Source organism: Ctenocephalides felis, unplaced genomic scaffold (genome assembly GCF_003426905.1).
Source record: "Ctenocephalides felis isolate EL2017-DRISC unplaced genomic scaffold, ASM342690v1 CF-g0.4_SCAFFOLD_01170, whole genome shotgun sequence".
Classification (NCBI taxonomy): domain Eukaryota; kingdom Metazoa; phylum Arthropoda; class Insecta; order Siphonaptera; family Pulicidae; genus Ctenocephalides; species Ctenocephalides felis.
In genome coordinates, this window is record NW_020537324.1 from 12,846,757 (window position 1) to 12,866,343 (window position 19,587).

At 29.7% G+C, this 19,587-nt stretch overlaps 3 protein-coding genes across 3 annotated transcripts in view; all 3 read left to right on the forward strand.

The window, feature by feature from the left end:
* Positions 1-10,287, forward strand: part of LOC113368290 (protein TSSC4-like) — a 37,165-nt gene extending 26,878 nt beyond the window's left edge. The window contains exon 2 of the mRNA XM_026609837.1: positions 9,629-10,287. Within this exon, the coding sequence (XP_026465622.1) occupies positions 9,666-10,211 (546 nt within the window). The 5' untranslated portion in view covers positions 9,629-9,665 and the 3' untranslated portion in view covers positions 10,212-10,287. The remainder of the gene's footprint in view (positions 1-9,628) is intronic.
* A 1,057-nt stretch (positions 10,288-11,344) lies between these two features.
* On the forward strand, positions 11,345-12,771 carry LOC113365704 (N-alpha-acetyltransferase daf-31-like). The gene is made up of 5 exons (XM_026607225.1): positions 11,345-11,390; positions 11,466-11,636; positions 11,873-12,036; positions 12,121-12,266; positions 12,380-12,771. The coding sequence occupies exons 3-5, from the start codon at positions 11,877-11,879 to the stop codon at positions 12,719-12,721; spliced, it is 648 nt and encodes a 215-aa protein (XP_026463010.1). The 5' UTR covers positions 11,345-11,390; positions 11,466-11,636; positions 11,873-11,876; the 3' UTR covers positions 12,722-12,771.
* A 378-nt stretch (positions 12,772-13,149) lies between these two features.
* The window catches only part of LOC113365747 (DNA replication licensing factor Mcm3-like), a 14,058-nt gene continuing 7,620 nt past the window's right edge, over positions 13,150-19,587 (forward strand). The window contains 15 exon segments of the mRNA XM_026607281.1: positions 13,150-13,272; positions 13,342-13,619; positions 13,809-13,983; positions 14,083-14,321; positions 14,465-14,711; positions 14,769-14,832; positions 14,835-14,870; positions 14,955-15,112; positions 15,218-15,319; positions 15,393-15,497; positions 15,500-15,543; positions 15,617-15,711; positions 15,772-15,827; positions 15,829-15,993; positions 16,070-16,207. Of these exon segments, the coding sequence (XP_026463066.1) occupies positions 13,201-13,272; positions 13,342-13,619; positions 13,809-13,983; positions 14,083-14,321; positions 14,465-14,711; positions 14,769-14,832; positions 14,835-14,870; positions 14,955-15,112; positions 15,218-15,319; positions 15,393-15,497; positions 15,500-15,543; positions 15,617-15,711; positions 15,772-15,827; positions 15,829-15,993; positions 16,070-16,207 (1,974 nt within the window). The 5' untranslated portion in view covers positions 13,150-13,200.

The following is a 19,587-nucleotide window of genomic DNA, read 5'->3' on the forward strand; positions in this document are numbered from 1 at the left end:
TTTTTGAAAAGTTTCAAGTAACATTCGGTGAAAAAAAGTAAAATAATATAAAGTATATATGTAGAGCAGGGCGAGGCACAAAGGTCCAATTTGACTTTGAGCAAATGTAAACTATATTGTGAAAACCATAACAATTATATCACAGCAAATAACACATATCAAACGAACAATTATCTGAGTTCAATAAACTGCCTTCTACTTCATCATTGTAGAAATGTGCTTTTTTGCCGTCTTTCAAAAATTTGTTATCTAGACCTTTTCACCCTGTAGGCGGGGTAACTTGAAACGGGCAGGTGGCAAAAAGATTTAAAACCTTATTATAGTTTCAAAGGTATTTTACAAAATAATTACATTTTTAACTAATGCTTAAAAACTACCAACGGAAGAAAATACTTTTATTATGGATTCTCAAAGATTACCGTTTATCTCCCCCATTTCAAAGATTACCGTTTTCAAATCAAGCTGGTAGCTGGCTATACATCTTTTCTCCTCTACTTTCAAATATTGTTGTTAAACAATGCTTAACTTTACTGATTTTTGACAAATCGGTGGTTGGCCTTTTTAACCCCGGGACCTGAATGTTATTCGACAAAAGGTCCATTTGATCGATACCAAATTTAGGTTCTGAATTTAAATAACAAATAAAAAATAATATAACCTAGAAAATGTTTTATAAATACCAATGAGCATATAATTATACAAATAAGATCTTTCAGAGCACCGTGTTTGAGAAAAATATGCCAAAAATGCATTTTCATATTAACATATCAAAAAAGTTTATATTTTGAGTCTCTAGTAACACTTGGGGCCCGTTTACTAACGTTTTTGTATATAAATAAAACTACAAACAAAACTACTTACTACAAATTTATCACAAAAAAATAATATTCGCGTAAAACATCCTATTAAACGTAATTGAACATCATCTGTCAAAAGCGTTTGACATTTCAAGAAATTTCCACCGTCCATTGTTCTATTTAAATTACGCTTCTACAAAAATTTTCAAATTCAAAATGTAAAGTTTCTACGCGGATTTGAAATAATTTCTTACCTTTTGGACATTCTCTGGATTAGCACGAATTTTTCAAGACTAAGACTGGCCCAATCGATTCAGCCGTTTTTGAGTTTTATTCGCACATTTGAAAGAGAGCTCCATTTTTATATATATATATATATATATATATATATATATATATATATATATATATATTGAAAGAGAATATATATAATTTAAAAGAATGATCATTTTTTTATAGAAGTCAACAAAAGTTGGAAATTCGACGTTTGCAAGGTGAAATAAAGTGCGAGCAAGTATCTTCAGAAGAAACATGTGGAAGTGATGAGTTTTGACGAAGAGAGCTTTTTTGTTTTGTTAAATTATTGAATGTGTAAGTGAATCAAAGCAATTGCATTAATATAAAACAGTAAAAACCGAATGGTTTTTATATTTATTTACTATTATGATAGAAAAAATTTAAACAACGAACTGGAATTATATTTTTTAATTTGCTTCTAAAAACAATTTCATATATAATTTTAAGTATTTCCTACACACTTTACAACTACAGCTTATGGCTTCCTCAAAATCTTCAAACTCGTCTAAAATTTCTTTGTTTAAGACTCCGGAACCTCTTTCACGCAGAATGCTTTTTAAATATGTCTTATTACAGGGTGAAATGTTTGTATCATCGCCGCTTCTTTCCCTGCGGGAAGAGATATAGATTGATTTTTGCTAGTGGCAAGTAAATTATATTTGTGATATTGTATAAAGATACAATGTAATTATATTGCGATTACACGAATTAATAGGTAAATAATAATTAATAAATAATTTATTATTTGTCCGTATCTAGTATGATCTTTGAACAAAATTTTCAGAAGAAATTCAAAAAAAATGCTTTTGTATCTTGTATTTTTATTTATGTTGAATAGAAGCGAACACAGTTCTTTGTTAATTAACATAAATGTCGGGTATGGCAATTACAAGAACGTTACACACAAAAAATATTTCGAGTAAATAATATGGAAATTAATCGTGATAGCATCCACATTTCGGGCATTTTTCGCGTCTCCTGTTTGGCTTTTCTTTAGTGTTCGCGCTGCGCGCGTTCGGACGGACACTTTTTCCGCGTTTTGCGGGAACTGACCGTTTCCTCGATTTAGCCCGGCGAGTGCTTTGCGCCCTTGACTTCGCCTTGCGTGCCGGTCTCTTGGTCTGGGCCCGACGAGGGCGCTTGTTCTTAGCACTGACAGTCTCTATTGAACTGGCAGATGAACTTTCACTGAGATCGTTGCATGATTGGCACTTCTCGGCGACATCAACTTTCCGCTTTTTCGGGGGAGGAGAACCACGCTGGCATTTGCGAGAACCCTGCAGCGATTTAAGATTTCTCATCAGTTTCTGGAATTAGTGCACAGTAAAAGTTTGCTTTGCGAAAATATTTTGAAACTGTACACGAGACAAACAAATAATTTTAGTGGCTATCAAAGTTCAGTCAGTTCAGTTGTGGGCAAGATTCTTAATTATTCTGTTTATCTTTACTTCTTTATAAAAACTATTAACTTAAGGGGCACAACTAGGGTGAAATTTTCAAAAATTCGAAGTTCCATATTTCGATAGGTTATACCTTCAAAATAAAATACCAAAATTTAAATTTAAATCGTTATCTTAAATAGTTTTTGAGTTACAGCCATTTAAAGAGTATATATATAGTATATAGTATTACATAATTTAATCTTTAAACGCGTTTTCTCGAAACAGCATTTTCCGAATTTGCTGCAGCAATTACTCAAAAACAAACGATCCGATAACTATCAAATTTTTTTACATGTTCTATATATAGTTCTCCGTAAAATGAACTATCGATTTTTTGATCGCATCAAAAATCGAATTTTGGCAGTCCAAAAACGACCAAAATTTTGGGTAAAATTCGACTTTTCTCTAAAAACGCCGCAATTTTGTCAATTTTTGATTTTTTTTCTTTATCGTAGTTCATTTTACAGACAATATTATCTAGTTTAACGAAAATTCTTTTTTTAAATTTCATACACGTAGAAGGCCGTAATCACTGCTGCAGTGAAGGACCTTTTTTTGTCGCGCCGTTGGAGATCGACGATAACTTAAAAAATATTAATTTTTTTCTTCAAACATTTTACTATGTATCTTAAAACATGTATAAATATATTCCTGAAATTTTGAAATGATTGATCAAGTAGTTTTTTTAATACAAATTCCCAAAAATCACCTTTTTTTAGGCGGATACACTAGTTGTGCTACTTGAAACTGGTAACTTATACTGCAGACTGCAGGTATAAGAGATTCGAACATTTTCATTGTTCAATATAGAGTCTGTAGCTTATAAAACTTGAATACAAACTAGTGGTGCATGGCATCGTGCTTTAAGGCAAATTGCTGGAACATCCCGTACCAAAAATTAAATTCTTTATAACATTTTGAAAACCAAAAAAATCGATTTTTAATTAATTTTTATTTAATTTTCATATTTTTGAAATAAATTGACTTTCGAAAAATTTGAAATTTGTTATTTTAAATTCTGAACTTATTTTAAAGCAATCGGATACCCATGGAAATGTAAACAAAATTTCTACTTATTATTAAAAATAATTTATTCTGCATATGTCTGATGATCATTTTTAACACCAAGAGGCTTTTTTTCTACTTTTTTTATTATATCTCCGAAACCGCTAAACCTGTTGTCCCAAAGATTTAACAAGTTCTTTATTTAGCCAATACAAATAAAATGTTATTTAAATCATATTCATATCTCTGTCATCTCAAAAACTTAATTACCATTTTTGGTACGTTTTGCCCCTTATTTTCGAAACGGCTGGACCTGCTTTTGCTAAAAACTAATCAGCTATGTCTCCAATACGAATAGATTTTTTTTAATTATTCAAATTTATTAATCTGTTAAAGAAATTGTCGACGATTATTTGTCGCTCAATCCTAAGGTATGCCAAATTGTTCAGAAACCATTGAAATCTTTACGTTTCTAAATATACACATTTTTATTTTCGATTCTTTGCGATTACTATAACTTACCCTATGAAAAGTTAATAATATTTCTATTTAATAATAATGTTAGGTCTAATACGAATAATGTAAACAAAGTCTGTTACCGGCATGACTATTCCATGAGCTGCAAGTTTTCTATGCCTTTTGCAGCAAGCATTGGTAGTAACTCCTCTTTTAGTTACGGTCTCCGATCTGCATCTAATTATAAACAATACTAAATATAATTCTAAATTCATATTAAAATAGTAATTAGAACTTTGTTCAAGCATACATGGGTAAATCCTCCTCGCTTGATACATCTTCCACAGTTCGGTATCGGAGACAGCATTTTCGGGAGTGCTTATGTGATGTACAATTCTTCATTGTTTCTTTTAATAAACATCACTAAGAATTTTGTCAGTTTCCTGGTTTTAAAAAATTACTTGCTGAATTTAGAAAAAATAGATATTGTTTCCCTTTTATTACATAAACAAAAAAATAAAATTTATGACATGGATCACTATGTTTTCAATGTCAAAATAATCATTTTACTAAAATAACAACTGCTATGATTATTTATTTTATCGAAATAATAAAATTAATATTATATTAGTTGTATTGAAAATATAAATTTTGACAAAAAATATGTTTATATAATATAATAAATAAAAACTAGATGTCAGTAATCGGATTAGAATTTTTGGCTAAAATATGAATGAATAATTTCGCATTTGTCTGCTAATTATCAAGAAAAGGCTTGGTCAAACCGAGTGCTTATTGAACACATCGAATGGTTTTTATTAAATTTTAGAAATCGGTTCAGCCGTTTTTGAGAAAACGACGACGTAAAGACCAATTTTGGCTCACAAACACACACGCGCACACGCACAACTTTTTTACCAATGTTGGCCTCAAATGATTACGAATGACTTAAAACTTCAAGAAAACGTAAAATCGGATTTTCTTGCAAAAACATTAACTTTTTCTTAGGGCCTTCAAAAAAATCGAATTTAAAAGTAACGATTTTAGATTTTAGCAACGTAAAATATTAACATAGTTGTGTAACTTTGATTGTTATTTTATTTCATGATGGTGGTGAATTAAAAGTCGTATATGTATATACACATGTATATTTTTCAACTATTTTAATAATACGGTAAAAACTATATAAAAGTCCAATACAATGATATAAAACATTACTGCTGCATATGAAAATTGATCAGTAAACATTTGGAATACATTTAGGTGGAGGCACACGCAAAGCCCCAAAAACGACTGCAAAAGCAAACGCATAAATTGCGAATAAAATTGTATGCCGCAAATCCGACATGCGACTGCATTTTTGAAAGTGCGAACAAGCTCGGCTCCAATATCCTCCCAAGTCCATGACATATTTTTTGTTTAACTTCACTCTTGTAGTCCCATATTTCTTTTTGCTTTTACATAGTGGAGAATCATTTTGAATATTAAAATCTTTCCCTGCCATTATTTGTTTTGTCCGGTTTTGGAAAACATCTTGTTTCTTTAAGCTAGATTTGACTTTTGAGACTTTCTTGATTTTCACTTGTTAACTTTCATAGGACGCTTTTTTAAAATGGATGACTGCATGCTTTTGGATTCAGAGAATATATCCAAGGTGTTAAATTCGTTGCCAAATTTTGATAATTCACGAATAGGTTGCATTGCATTTTGAATTCTTTGGAAGTTCTTTGTGGTTTGAGTTGCTGTGGAGTGGAATAATTGACTTTTATTAGTTAATTAATAAATTGCTCATTATTATTTGTTAAATCTAATGTAACATTAATCTTAGTATTGGAAAGGTTTATTAAACACTTCAGGCAAATTGAACAACAGACAAAAATGTAGGTATTCTACTATTAGAGATTCATTGACTTTGCTGGCTATCATTGAAATATAATCAGCTCCGAGTAAATGTTGAGCCATTAATATGTAAAGCAAATTATAGACACATTTGATATATTTGGTGGTTGTTACATATATAAAAGTAATATTCTTTGAGAACATAAAACATATTCATGGTTTTAGAAATCAAATCTTCAAAAAGCTATTATAGATCGTTTTCGTTGTATTTTATCTATGTTGGAAAAGACTATCTATTATACTCACTTGATGCATCACTCCACTTATCAAATTCCTCCAACAACTTTCTGTTGCTTTTGCTATCCATACAAGTGTTCATAATGCATTTTTCAGTTTCTTTTTGAAATGTTACTTCACAGAGAGTCTTTTTGCGGCCAGGGCACGAATCTGAATTCTTTAGTTCGTTAATTCTCTTATTAATAATTCCATTGGAACTGGAATAATTATTAGTATTTGCCGTGAATTCAGAAACTTTACTATCAGCTCTGTCAACAAACCTTGGTTTACCTTCAATTGGTTTCAAAACAGGCATAGATTGGGTATTGTTTGTAACTACATTTGGTTTTGCACTTAATTCTTGGTTCAAGTCAAAAGATGCCATGTTGAAAATATCAGACATGTTTTGAGACTCCGAGTGTGATGTTATTGCTAAAGCTTCTGATGGTCTATAAGATTGAAGAAATTTGGATACTCGGTTGTCACTTAGAGAAAGACCTTGATCGCCCATGCTGTAGGTGCCATCGCAGTTCTGCACAACTGTAAAGAACTCCCCGTGCAAAGAATATGGTTCGGACTCTTCGATGTTATTGATATTATTGTTACTAGTTAGATTAAGTTGACTGCTGATATTGGAATTTTTGTATCTAGTTGGAAGAGCTATATCAGTTTGTGTTTGGACATCGCTTCCTGCTGAGAAACTTTGTATGCTTGTGGCTTTTTCAACGGCTACTAACATCACAGATTTTTTAAGTCGTTGACATACCGATACACTGCGTTTCTCTCTGCAGTCGCCACTTGCCGGAATTGTTCGTAGCTGATCAGATCGAGTCTATAATTTATTTTATATTATTGTTGAGATAAAATCCTTGGAAGAATGTCAATTAAAATATTGAGGACTTTGTAACCTTTACATTTCGTTTTATATCTTTTGTTTGGACACTAATGCGTTTTGTTTCCATTTTCTTCTCCAATAACTGTTTTTGTTCCATTTTTCGTTGAATTTCTTCCGAAATTCGGCGCTTTTCTTCTTGTCGGATTTTAATTTCTTGCATAAGACGCTCGTGTTCTTGTCTATAAAATAAATAACATATAAATAAAAAAAATTAAAAAATTACACTCTCACATCATTAATTTGAAATGAAGGATAAAAGTAAGTTAGTTTTTAAAAGAAAGTATTCGAGCAAACTACATTTCAACTTATATCTACAAAAACATTAAGAAACTGATTAAAAACTTACTTCTTCCTTCTATGATCATCTGCTTCTCTAGTACGGGTTTTGTTGAAATTTTTATTGCTATTAAGAGTTTTTGTTGTTGGGATATTGTTCTTATGCTTATGCTGTTTTTTAATTTCTGTTACATTTTCGTACGAAACGCTTGATACGTAAGTTTTAACTTCAAATTTTGGTATCATGGAAGGTTTACCAGTTAATTTTGGAGAAGATATGGGTGTTTTTGGTCTAGGAATCGCTTGATTTAATTTTGTTTTGGTTGGGTTTGTTTTCTTTGCTGGTACATTTTCCTTTTCAACTGTTCTAGGACATTTTTCACTTCTTAGTGGATTTTACTTGCCTGTTCTAGTAAATCGTATAATTCATTATCCTTTTCTATAGCTCGTAAATTTATTGTGTTTCTTCTAATAGCTTCGTCAATTGTACGAAGATCAAAATTATTACATGGAGAATTTCTGAGATCGTATGCTCTTATATAGTGTTCTGTAGGATGTTGGTAATCGTAATCGAACTGATGGTCACTTGCGTCACTTGAAAGTTTATCAAATTCGATGGAGCATTCGGAATATGATTCTTTTAATCCGTTTATATAAATGTCGTTTGGATCGATTTTCTCATCTTCTGTATGTGGATATAAGTCATTATTTTGAATTAAATTATTATCGTATTGCCGAAACTCGACGCATGGAACTCCTTCAAGAGATATAAACTCACCAGCATTTTCCTGAATGCTATCTTGCGAACTGAAATCCGTTTGGGTTTGAGTATTTAAAATTTGGGAATTCAGAGGTTTTCTAGTTTTTGGAAGAACTGAATTATTCTTTGTTTCCAACGTACTATCTCGATTTACGTTCTTTGAACAATTCGTCACTTTTTTGCACATTTTGATGCTTTATTTGATTTGTTGTTGTCTGCTGGTGTGATCTTCATATCTTCATTAAAACTCGACCTCGAGCCATTTAATTAACGATTATTTTGCATTTTTAATAAAGCCTATCAGACACGTCACTAAAAATTTTTGTAAAAATTTGTTTATTTTTGTTTTTGGTTTTTGATTCAGTAGTATGTTAGATGTCAACTTAAATTTATACTATTTATCAACATGTTAGTAAATTTAAATTCTAGTAATGAGCGTTTACATTCCAGTAAATTAACCCTTATACACGATACACGTGATGTACAATCATTGTAGTAATTTTCATTATAGTAAATTCACACTCAGTTTACATTTATTGTAGTATTTTTACACTAATTGTAGTACATTCTTTTTACTTTTTAAGTAAATTTACACTCACACACGTGAGTTTACGATCCTTATGGTAGATTTACACAGATCGTATTGTATAGTACATATATTTTATAACTCAGTAAAGTAGATTTACAATCGTTCTCGTAGATTTACTCTTAATGTAGTAGAAATACACTCTGTATAGTATATTTAAGCTCATTTTAGTAGATTTATGCTCATTTTCGCAGATTTTACTCTATTAAGTTTACACTCATTTTCGTAGATTTACACTTATTAAAGGGCGCCCATTAATCACGTGAGCGACTTTTTAAGGATTTTTGGACTTTCCTTCCCCCTTGACAATACGTGGTATTTTTTTAAATAATTGATTTAAAAAAAATCAGTTAATAAATTAATACATTAATCACGTGGTAAACCTCACGTGATTAATGGACGCCCTCTTAGTATGTGTTAGTAGATTTATTCTAATTGTAATATATTTAAACACGTTATAGTAGATTCACACGTAATACTGTATTTGTACACTCATTTTTGTAAATTTACACTTATTATAATATATAATATAAACTATAATTTGTTTATCAATGATAGTATAAATACTCCTGGAGCGCATTGTGCCTCGATAGGGCTACGTATACAAATATAATTAAACAAATACTTTCCTTTTTCTTCCTTGCAAACTGATTTGTAAAGAGTTTTTAACAGCTTTTTAATGTGTGTATCTAATATATTATTTTTACAAAATATTTTATTTAATTCAACACATTTTCAAATTAACAGTTATCGGCCATATCTAATTACTTCTTCCATGACATTGTTCACACATGTTGCGCTACCAACACAATACAACTGACAGCTAGACTAGAATAGAATTTCAAACTAAATTTTAATCGAAGGCGATGCAAGTAAAAGTATTAAATAATAAATTGTGTTAACAGATAATAATACTTTGAAATAGAAATCCAACATGACATACACACCAGGACAGTTTTCTGTTGTTGGTGGAAACAACAACTTTATCAGCAAACAAAATGCACTTTTTCAACACTTAAATGAAGTAGAAAGAAATATGAATATAAACCGACAACAAGCACAAATTGATTCAATATGTGACGAACCCCAAGATTTACAAAACAAAAGCGTATCTACAAAAAAATTTAGAGGAAAAGAAAGTATTTTTAAAAGACCTGAAGCACCTAAACCTAAGCGTTTGCATCCAAACAACAGACCTGATTTTCTCAAGAACCCCCACAAATGGACCAAATATAGCTTAGAAAACATTTCATCTACTGACATGTCAGAATCTAGTAATGCATCAGCAGCTTTTACATTTTTAAAGGAATTAGAAGATAGACGTGATCAAAACAATATGAAAAATATTTCAAGAGACGTAGGTCCTAAATACAATTCTTCAGTAAAAGTTAAATTAGATACTATGGATAATGATAGTGACACAAAATCATTCAAAAATATGAAAGTAGTTATGCCTGAATATGTTGTTGGTCAATCTATAAAGAAGAAAACAGTCTTACAGAAACAAACGCATACAAAATCTAATAAAAAGGAATTGAAACTAAGTCATCTTATGGATGAAGATGAATGTGACGAAGATTAAATGAATATATATATATATATATATATATATGTATGTATAAATAGACCTAAATTATATGTAATCACTATAATATAATATAGTTGTACCCCAGAAGTATAATCTACAAAATAAATATTTTACTTATTTCGAGAATACCTATTTAAGTCAAAATTGATTTTCTATGTTCATAGTTATATTGAGGCTAATTATTAATAGAATTTCATAGTATATTTTTAAATATGAAATTTTAAATAAATTGCCTAAATATTTTGACGAATACAACAAATCTCTTATTAAAAATATATTTTTTATAAGATATTATGTGCTTTTCTTTTATTTATCTATGTAATGAATATTTAAATTATACATATATTAAATGTATAAATCATTAGATACCAATCACACTACATTGCAGTGTGATTACAGTTTACCCACATGCTTATAATTTAATTTCAAATATATAAAAATATTGGAAAACTGTATTAATAATTATAGTGCAAACCATAAGTATTGCCATATAAATAAATAAATTTAAACATTTTTCACCTATATTAATTAATATAATAATAATTTATATTATATTATATTATTTTATATTATATTATATTGATTTATATTATATTAATAATAATTAATATTATGGTCTGTGACATGAGCTAGGTAATTCCTCAATTTAGAATGAACCTGATGACTCTGCAAATGCAAATAAAATAATTTAATTTTTCATAATTAGTATTTTCCCATATGCAAGTGCCAAGAGGCATTTGGCAAAATTATCAAGTAGAAATGCACTGTAGCTTTTGATATACAGTCAAACTTTGCTCCATGACATTCGTAATTTAAATTTGCTTACATCAAAAATGTTATTTGACTTTTGTTGATAGCCTGTTATAAAAGCTTGCCCTAGGTATAATTTAACATTTTAATTATGAAGGATTTTCTTCTTGCCTGCGTATCCATAATATCTTCAGTCTTAATAGTGTTAATATTAGTATCCGCAGGTAAGTGTCATGCTTGATTAAAAAAATATCTTAAACATGCGTTTAAATTGTTTTTATAATTTAAAAGCTTCGTTTTAAGAATTTTAAATAACTTTTCAGTGTATTAGATGTTTCTATTTGTATCATATATTATTATATTTTACTTAAATTCATAATATAAATTAAATTTATTAACATAACCTAAAAATCCAATCACAAAGTTAGGCTTAGCTAATTTTTTGAATAAACTTATTATTTTTAGTCAAATTTTTTAATAATGCATAATTTCTTTCAGGCTGGTACATAGTTTGGAAGCTCTTTTTATCCAGGTTCAGATTTGTACGCGAATTACTTGGTGGCATGTCAGAATCTTCTACAGTAGTAGATCTTAAAAATAGCCGAAATAAAATCAAGAAAGTTCGCAGGGATTGATATATAGGTTTATAAATTTTCAACTAATATCCAGGTAAAGATATTATAAGCCACATGCAACAATTTTAAATCTACATACTTATATATTATTTAAGAATTTTTTCTCATTCAATCGATTGTATAAAATTGAATAAAATGGTAGTATTTCAATATGCTTAATAAATTATGCTTTTAAATTTATCTTTAAATATCTCTAAATAATATATTACTTTTTTACATTGTTTAGCATTTTAATGATTGATTTTAATAAATATAATTTTTTATTTGTAGCAAAATGAATATACGTTGCGCCAAGCCTGAAGATTTAATGAACATGCAGCATTGCAATTTGTTATGCTTACCTGAAAATTACCAAATGAAATATTATTTTTTCCATGGATTATCTTGGCCACAGCTGAGTTATGTAGCAGAAGACGGCAAAGGAAAAATTGTGGGTAAGTTGTCCTGATCTTTCATCATTATTACAATAGTTACAAAACTATATAATATATACTTATGTATTCACAATATGATTATAGGATACGTTTTGGCTAAAATGGAAGAGGAAGGAGAAGAGAAACATGGACATATTACTTCACTAGCTGTTAAAAGATCTCATCGTAGATTAGGTCTTGCCCAAAAACTTATGAATCAAGCATCAATGGCTATGGTAGAATGTTTTCAGGTAATATATGATACTACGATCAGTAGTATCATATTCTTTCTTTTCCCTCCTATTTTATTTGGTTTAAATTTATAAAATACTTTATTGCAATGTAAGTTTTCATTTATTTTTAGGCAAATTATGTATCACTCCATGTCAGAAAAAGCAATAGAGCTGCTTTAAATTTATATACAAATGCGCTACAGTTTGAAGTAGTTGAGATTGAACCTAAGTACTATGCCGATGGAGAAGATGCATATTCTATGAAAAGGAATTTATCACATTTTCAAGATATTTTAACTGCGGATTTACCTGGTATTGATGCAATAGCAGATGATGAATCAAAACTGCCTAATATTCCTGCAAAAAAGCCTTCAACAGATAATAAAGACTGTAACGCAGACAATGCACTTGAAAAATTAACCCAATTTGTAGAGACAAAGCTTAGTGTCAAGGACAAAGATACTGAGAAATGAAACATGTAATATGTAAATAAAATATTAATGATTCATAATGAGTTTTTCCACACAAGAATATTTGAACTGTATTATATTTAATTTTTAAGATAGAAATATTATTTGTGAATATGTATTTAGGCACAAGTATGTAGCAATAATTGGTTCTCATAATATATTAATTTGTTTTGCAAAATTGTTTACGAAACAGTAAATAGATTTTCTATATGTTAACAACGTATATTCTACTTTTATTTACAAATATATGCCGCCTTTAAATTCATATATGAAATGGATTTTTTCCCAATGTTGCCACTGTCCAATGTTTTGGACTAAAAAAACGTTTTTCTTTCATTAGGCCAGAAGTAAAAAAAATCCCATCTGGCAATACATATAATTTTCCCGCCAAAAGTATTTGACGTGCTTGGATCAGTTGAAAACGAGCTATTGTTTGTTAAGTTTAATATAATATAATTAAGTTTATTCGAAATTAGTTTATAATGGAAAATGCAGATGTTGATCAAAGATTGCGTGATTTGCAAAGGGAATATTTGGATTTTCTCGATGATGAAGTATGTACTGAAAATTCAATAATTCAGTTATGCCCTTGTTTACTATTTTGTTCTATTGCTCAATTTTAGGAAGACCAAGGAATTTATATGCAACAAGTGAAAAATTTGATATCAGATAAATTAGTTCGCCTAATAGTAAATATAAATGATTTGAGACGAAAGAATCCAGTTCGTGCTACTTCATTGTTGAACAATGCCTTCGAGGAGCAATTGGCTTTCCAGAGAGCATTGAAAGAATACATTGGATCTGTTGATCCGACATATGCAAAGGAACATGAAGATTTTTTTATTGCCTTTGAAGGAAGTTTTGGAAATAAACATGTTACACCTAGATCTTTAACATCTAGGTAAGTTATTTCACTTTGTTTATTTAAATTATGATGTTTACTATATATATGTATATATATATATATATATATATATATATATCATTACATTAATATTTTGATAATAATCCAAAAGTGTATTATGGAATAGAATATAATACCTTATGTATAAAATAATTATAATAATGAGTTCAATATTTTTGACTGCAGATATCTTGGAAATCTTGTTTGTGTGGAAGGAATTGTTACTAAAGTTTCATTGATCAGGCCAAAAATAGTTAGAAGTGTGCATTATTGTGATGCAACCAAAAAAGTTATTGAGCGCAAATATACAGATTTAACATCATTTGATGCATTTCCATCAAGCTCTGTTTACCCTACAAAGGTGATTTCATTTTTCATATAAATATTTAATTTGTAAATATATTTTTGATTATAATATTAACTAGAAATAAGACTGAATATTTGTATTAAATTGCCTTAGGATGAAGATGGCAATTTGTTAGAAACAGAGTATGGATTATCAGTATATAAAGATCATCAAACATTAACAATTCAAGAAATGCCTGAGAAGGCTCCTGCAGGTCAATTGCCACGTTCTGTTGATGTAGTCTGTGATGATGACTTAGTAGATCGGTGTAAACCTGGAGATAGAGTTCAGATTGTAGGAAATTACCGGTGTCTTCCAGGAAAGCAAGCAGGATATACTTCTGGCACATTTAGGTAAGAAAATAAATTTTCACATTCATTATTATCAATTTATTATGTGTTGTCTCTTTTTAGTTTAATAAACAAAATTAGAAGATATTTAATTTCCAAGCTATCTACACTAAAATAATATTGTTTATTGATTTTTTAATTTTTAGGACAATTTTGATAGCCAATAATGTATCACAATTGAACAAAGATCAGAACCTTTCTATATCTCGTGAAGATGTTGCGCTGTGTAAAAAACTTGCAAAAAGTAAAACAGATGTTTTTGCATTATTATCTAAATCTTTGGCTCCAAGTATACATGGACACCACTATGTTAAAAAAGCCATTTTATGTTTATTGCTTGGCGGTGTTGAAAAGTTGCTGCCTAATGGAACAAGGCTTAGAGGGTAAATATAAGTTTTTGTTTATTGTTATTGTTTTACTTTATAATTATATTGTGTTTATAATTTTCAGGATATTAATATTTTGTTAATTGGAGATCCAAGTGTAGCTAAATCTCAATTGTTAAGATATGTTTGTGTACAGCACCTAGAGCAATTCCCACTACTGGAAGAGGTACATTTTATTTGTATTACATATAAAATAAAAAAAAAGTAATTAGACTTGGTAATCTTCATAATATGCTTATATTTCATATAGGATCATCTGGTGTGGGTCTAACAGCGGCTGTTACCACTGATCAAGAAACTGGTGAAAGAAGACTTGAAGCTGGTGCCATGGTGTTAGCTGATAGAGGAGTTGTCTGTATTGATGAATTTGATAAAATGAGTGATATTGATCGAACAGCTATTCATGAGGTAATTATTAATAACAATGATAATCTAAAAGACACATTTGTTCATGAGTTAATTTACAGATGCAATGTCTATTCAAAACAAATGTTATTTATAATTTTTATGCAGGTTATGGAACAAGGAAAAGTTACAATTGCCAAAGCAGGAATACATGCTAGCTTAAATGCTCGTTGTTCTGTACTTGCAGCTGCAAATCCTGTTTATGGACGAGTAAGATTGAATTGAATATCATTTATATGTTTTTTTTGACTAAAATTTGGTTTACTAATTTGTTGTTATTCAGTATGATCAATATAAAACACCCATGGAAAATATTGGCCTACAAGATTCACTGTTGTCTCGTTTTGATATACTGTTTGTTTTACTAGATATTGCTGATGCTGAGAAACTGATCACATGATATCTGATCATGTTGTTAGAATGCACAGATATAGGTATCTTTAAGTTCAATTTAACACCTTAATAATGAATTTAGTTTAAATATAAATCTCAAATAAAATTTTCTAGAAATCCTGGAGAGCAAGATGGCTCTGTTTTGCCAATGGGTTCCTCTGTCGACATGTTGTCTACTCAGGATCCAGATCATGACCCTTCTCAAGTAAGTTACATCTTTGTTTTACCATTTGTTTAGATCACTGTACCAAATAAATAATAATTTACAGGGGTGGAAACTCCGATGTATGAAAAATATGATGCTTTATTACATGGAAAGAGCAGAGAAGCCGAACGGAGATCAAATATTATCAGTAGCATTTATGAGAAAATATATACATATTGCAAAGTGTATGAAGCCAAAACTAACTGAAGAAGCTTCAGAACTAATTTCTGATGAATACTCTAAGCTACGATCTCAAGATAGTATGGAATCAGTTGATGTTGCACGAGTGTGTATCTCATCCAACAGATTTATAAGAAACCATTCATTTGTTTGTAAATAAATTTAAATTCATAATTTTTCAGACACAACCAGTTACTGTGCGTACATTAGAAACATTAATTCGGTTGTCCACAGCACATGCAAAAGCTAGATTGTCTAAATTAGTTACTGAAGTTGATGCCCAAGCTGCAATTGAACTTGTGCAATATGCATACTTCAAAAAGGTAATTAAATATATCACAAATTTTCTACTATAATTTGTTTGTAATACAAAAAATAACCGTGGTTCTGTGCATTTTACAGGTTTTGGAGAAAGAAAAGAAAAAGCGAAGACGAGATAGTGGTGAAGATTCAGATTCAAGCCAAACACAAAGTCAAAGTAGACCAAAAAGAACCAGAGTTTCGGTAAGAAGCAATTTATATTACATAATTATAAAAACAATCATTATATAAAAATATTAAAATTGATAATGCATTTTTTTTCTGTTACCAGAGGAGACCACCAGGAGAAGAAGGCCATGATCCTTATGAATATGAATCTGATGAAGAAATGGTAGATACTCCTGATGAAGGTGACTTAACACGAAGAGCTACAAGGCAGTCTCGACCAGTTTCAGATGCCCCATCAACTTCTCAAAATACAGCTGCCATTTCAACAGACAGTGAACCCCATGTTGAGTTATCTTCTGCAAGATTGCAGCAATTCAAATCAATTCTGCAACAATTATTCAGAAAGGAGCGTACACAGTCTTTGTCAATGGTTAAAGTCGAGGAGCATGTAAATAATGAAGTAACAGAGAAGTATTCCAAGAGTGAAATTAAACAAGCTGTTGATATTATGACAAATGAAAATCAAGTTATGTTGGCTGATGATATTTTATTCCTTATTTAATTATTTATAACTGTTTTATTAATGTTTTACTAACCATTTTGTATTAAATTTTCTACAGTAAAGATTAATTTTTCAATTTTAGTATTTTTTCTTTTCATATTGATTATGGCATTTCTATTATGAAAGTTGATCATTTATTTAAATCCAATAATCATTACATACAAGTTCTAGATGTATATAAAGTTAACTAAAATATGAATATAGATACATTAATTATTAATTACATTGTGAAAGTTCTTACAGCTTCACATAAAGCTCTCATCCATATTCCAACAGCATGAGCACCAGCATCAGGATATTGTGTATTCACAGACTTTCTTGAATAAACTGCTCTACCGGCTTGTGTGGCATATTAACTGTTAAAAGTGCAGCTTGTTCAGCAGCTTCTGTTGCTTGTTCTAAAGCCCTGAACTGAAATCATTGTATGCTATGAGGACAACTTTACTAAAACATGCATAGTATTACTGATTACAATATATCATTAAAAAAATAATTAATAATCCTAATTTTCAACATTAAATAAGCACCTCAGGTTCTGTACGAGGGATGGAATTATTTAAAGCATTCAGGACAGCATGCAGAGGATCTAACATAGTTCTTTCACCAACTTTTGAATGGCCATGATTTGGATGGCTTTGCTTTTGATTCCATTATTCAGCGCTGTAGTCCATGAAGCTAAGTTAATTACTAAACATTGCCTAAAAGCAGAATTATTCAAACATTTTGTAGATTCTTTATAAGGTAATTAATTTTATATGCATATATATGTATATATATATATATATATATATATATATATATATATATAATAGTGTGAAAGAATTTCATTTACTTGAATACTATTGAAGCAGCTTGAAAGAAAATGCTGTATAAAGCACCTGAAGTTCCACCCATAAACTTTTCAGCAATTTTGCTAATTTGAATCAGAAATATTTCAGGATAGTTTAAATTTAGTGCTTCAGTTTCTAGAAGCTTTAAAATCTCAGCTGCACCTCTAGCAATTGTTGACCCTGTTATTGACTTTAATTAATATTTTGGTAGATAAACAATTAATGATTGAGTATTCATATTGTATACCTGTATCACCATCTCAGCTTCTGAATCTATAATATTCAATTGTTTTTCACATGATACTAAGGCTTCACAAAATAATATAAGCTTTGATGAACCATCTGAAATGTATCAAAAAAAAGATCAAAAGTTCATGTAAAAAGATTTAAATAAATATTCACGTTTAAAGCATCAAGTGAAGTTGCCACCTTAGATCCATTGGAGCTTAATTTTGGACCCGTCGGTTCAATATTTTCTATTTCAATAGAATATTTATTTTTAATAAATATGTCATCATATAAATAGTTCTCTAAATTAATATAAGAAGCCTCCATGCATCAGTATCACACAAATGATCCATGCATTCTGTAATCAATTCATCTCCTAATAGAATGCTTATAGAAAATCCTTTACATTTAAACTAGTCAAATAAGTTCCACAATAAATTCTTACAACCCCATTATTAAAGTAGTCTCTGTATTCATCTTTGAGTTGAAGTATGACTTCATTCCTTATAGTACACATTTCAGTGGCCGTATGACCTCCAAGATTATTTATTAAAATAAAAAAGTGCTTGGAAGATTTGGGAAGATCTTCGAATAAAGTATTAAGCATTTTATTAACCATGCTCCTATAATCCTCACTGTCTAATTTCAGAAACATTGAGCCTGGTTCTCCATGTACTCCTTTTCCAAGTTCAACATTATCTTTGTTTATGGATATTCCAATGCTTTTAATTCTTTTTTCTGCTAATATGCAATTAATGAATGAAGAAATATCTTTTAAGCACCATCCTTTATCGCTTAATGCACATGCAATTTTATTTATTAAAACTGCACCTGCTAAACCCCTGCGACCAACTGAAGGTATATAATTTTTTATTGCACAATCATCATTTACAATACACATTTCTACATTTATATTATAAGATCTGGCACGCTCAATTGCTAATCCAAAATTTAGGCTATCTCCAGTGTAGTTGAGAATGATAATTAATATTCCTGGCTCATGGTCTTTTCCTAAAAAAAAAAATACAATAATTAAAATTGTAATAATAATAATTAGGACAAGGCTTGTGTAGTTTAAATACCCAGTTCGAGTATAGTTTGAAAAATATCAGAACTTGAAGGAGCGGCAAATATTTCTCCAGAAACAGATGCTGTTAAAAAAACCAGCTCCCACAAAACCAGACATAGCTGGCTCATGGCCACTTCCTAAAATGTACAGCTGTTTATGCACATTATATAAACAGATTTAAGGATATTTAAATACCTCCCCGGATATATTTTAACTTTGTTTAAGACTCCCATGATCAGCCCGGATAACAGTTTTATTATTTACCAGTAGACGTAAATTTGGATTTTTTAAAACCAAACCCATTAAATTATCTTCCACAGATCCTTTTTCAGGTAATGATATCTGCTCGAAGCCCATGCTGGTGGAAAAAAGCTGGACTGAAGTGACCAGATCTAATTGGAATGGAACCTATTTGGAAGTAACTAGAAAATAAAATGATGAAGGATGAAAAATTCAAATTTAATAAATTTAATTGATGTACATATGTAAAATAACTACATTATAATGGTCAACAAACATATAGGACTAAAAAAAATGATCATTGCAGGTGAATTTGCAAATAAAAACAGGGTTGTATAAAAA

What these genes read in the sequence shown, in the direction of transcription:
- LOC113365704 (XM_026607225.1), top strand. Translation starts at nt 11,877, where the DNA reads ATGAATATACGTTGCGCCAAGCCTGAAGATTTAATGAACATGCAGCAT. An exon ending in CGGCAAAGGAAAAATTGTGG is followed by an intron (nt 12,037 to 12,120) that starts GTAAGTTGTCCT and finishes ATATGATTATAG; the next exon opens with GATACGTTTTGGCTAAAATG. An exon ending in CTATGGTAGAATGTTTTCAG is followed by an intron (nt 12,267 to 12,379) that starts GTAATATATGAT and finishes ATTTATTTTTAG; the next exon opens with GCAAATTATGTATCACTCCA.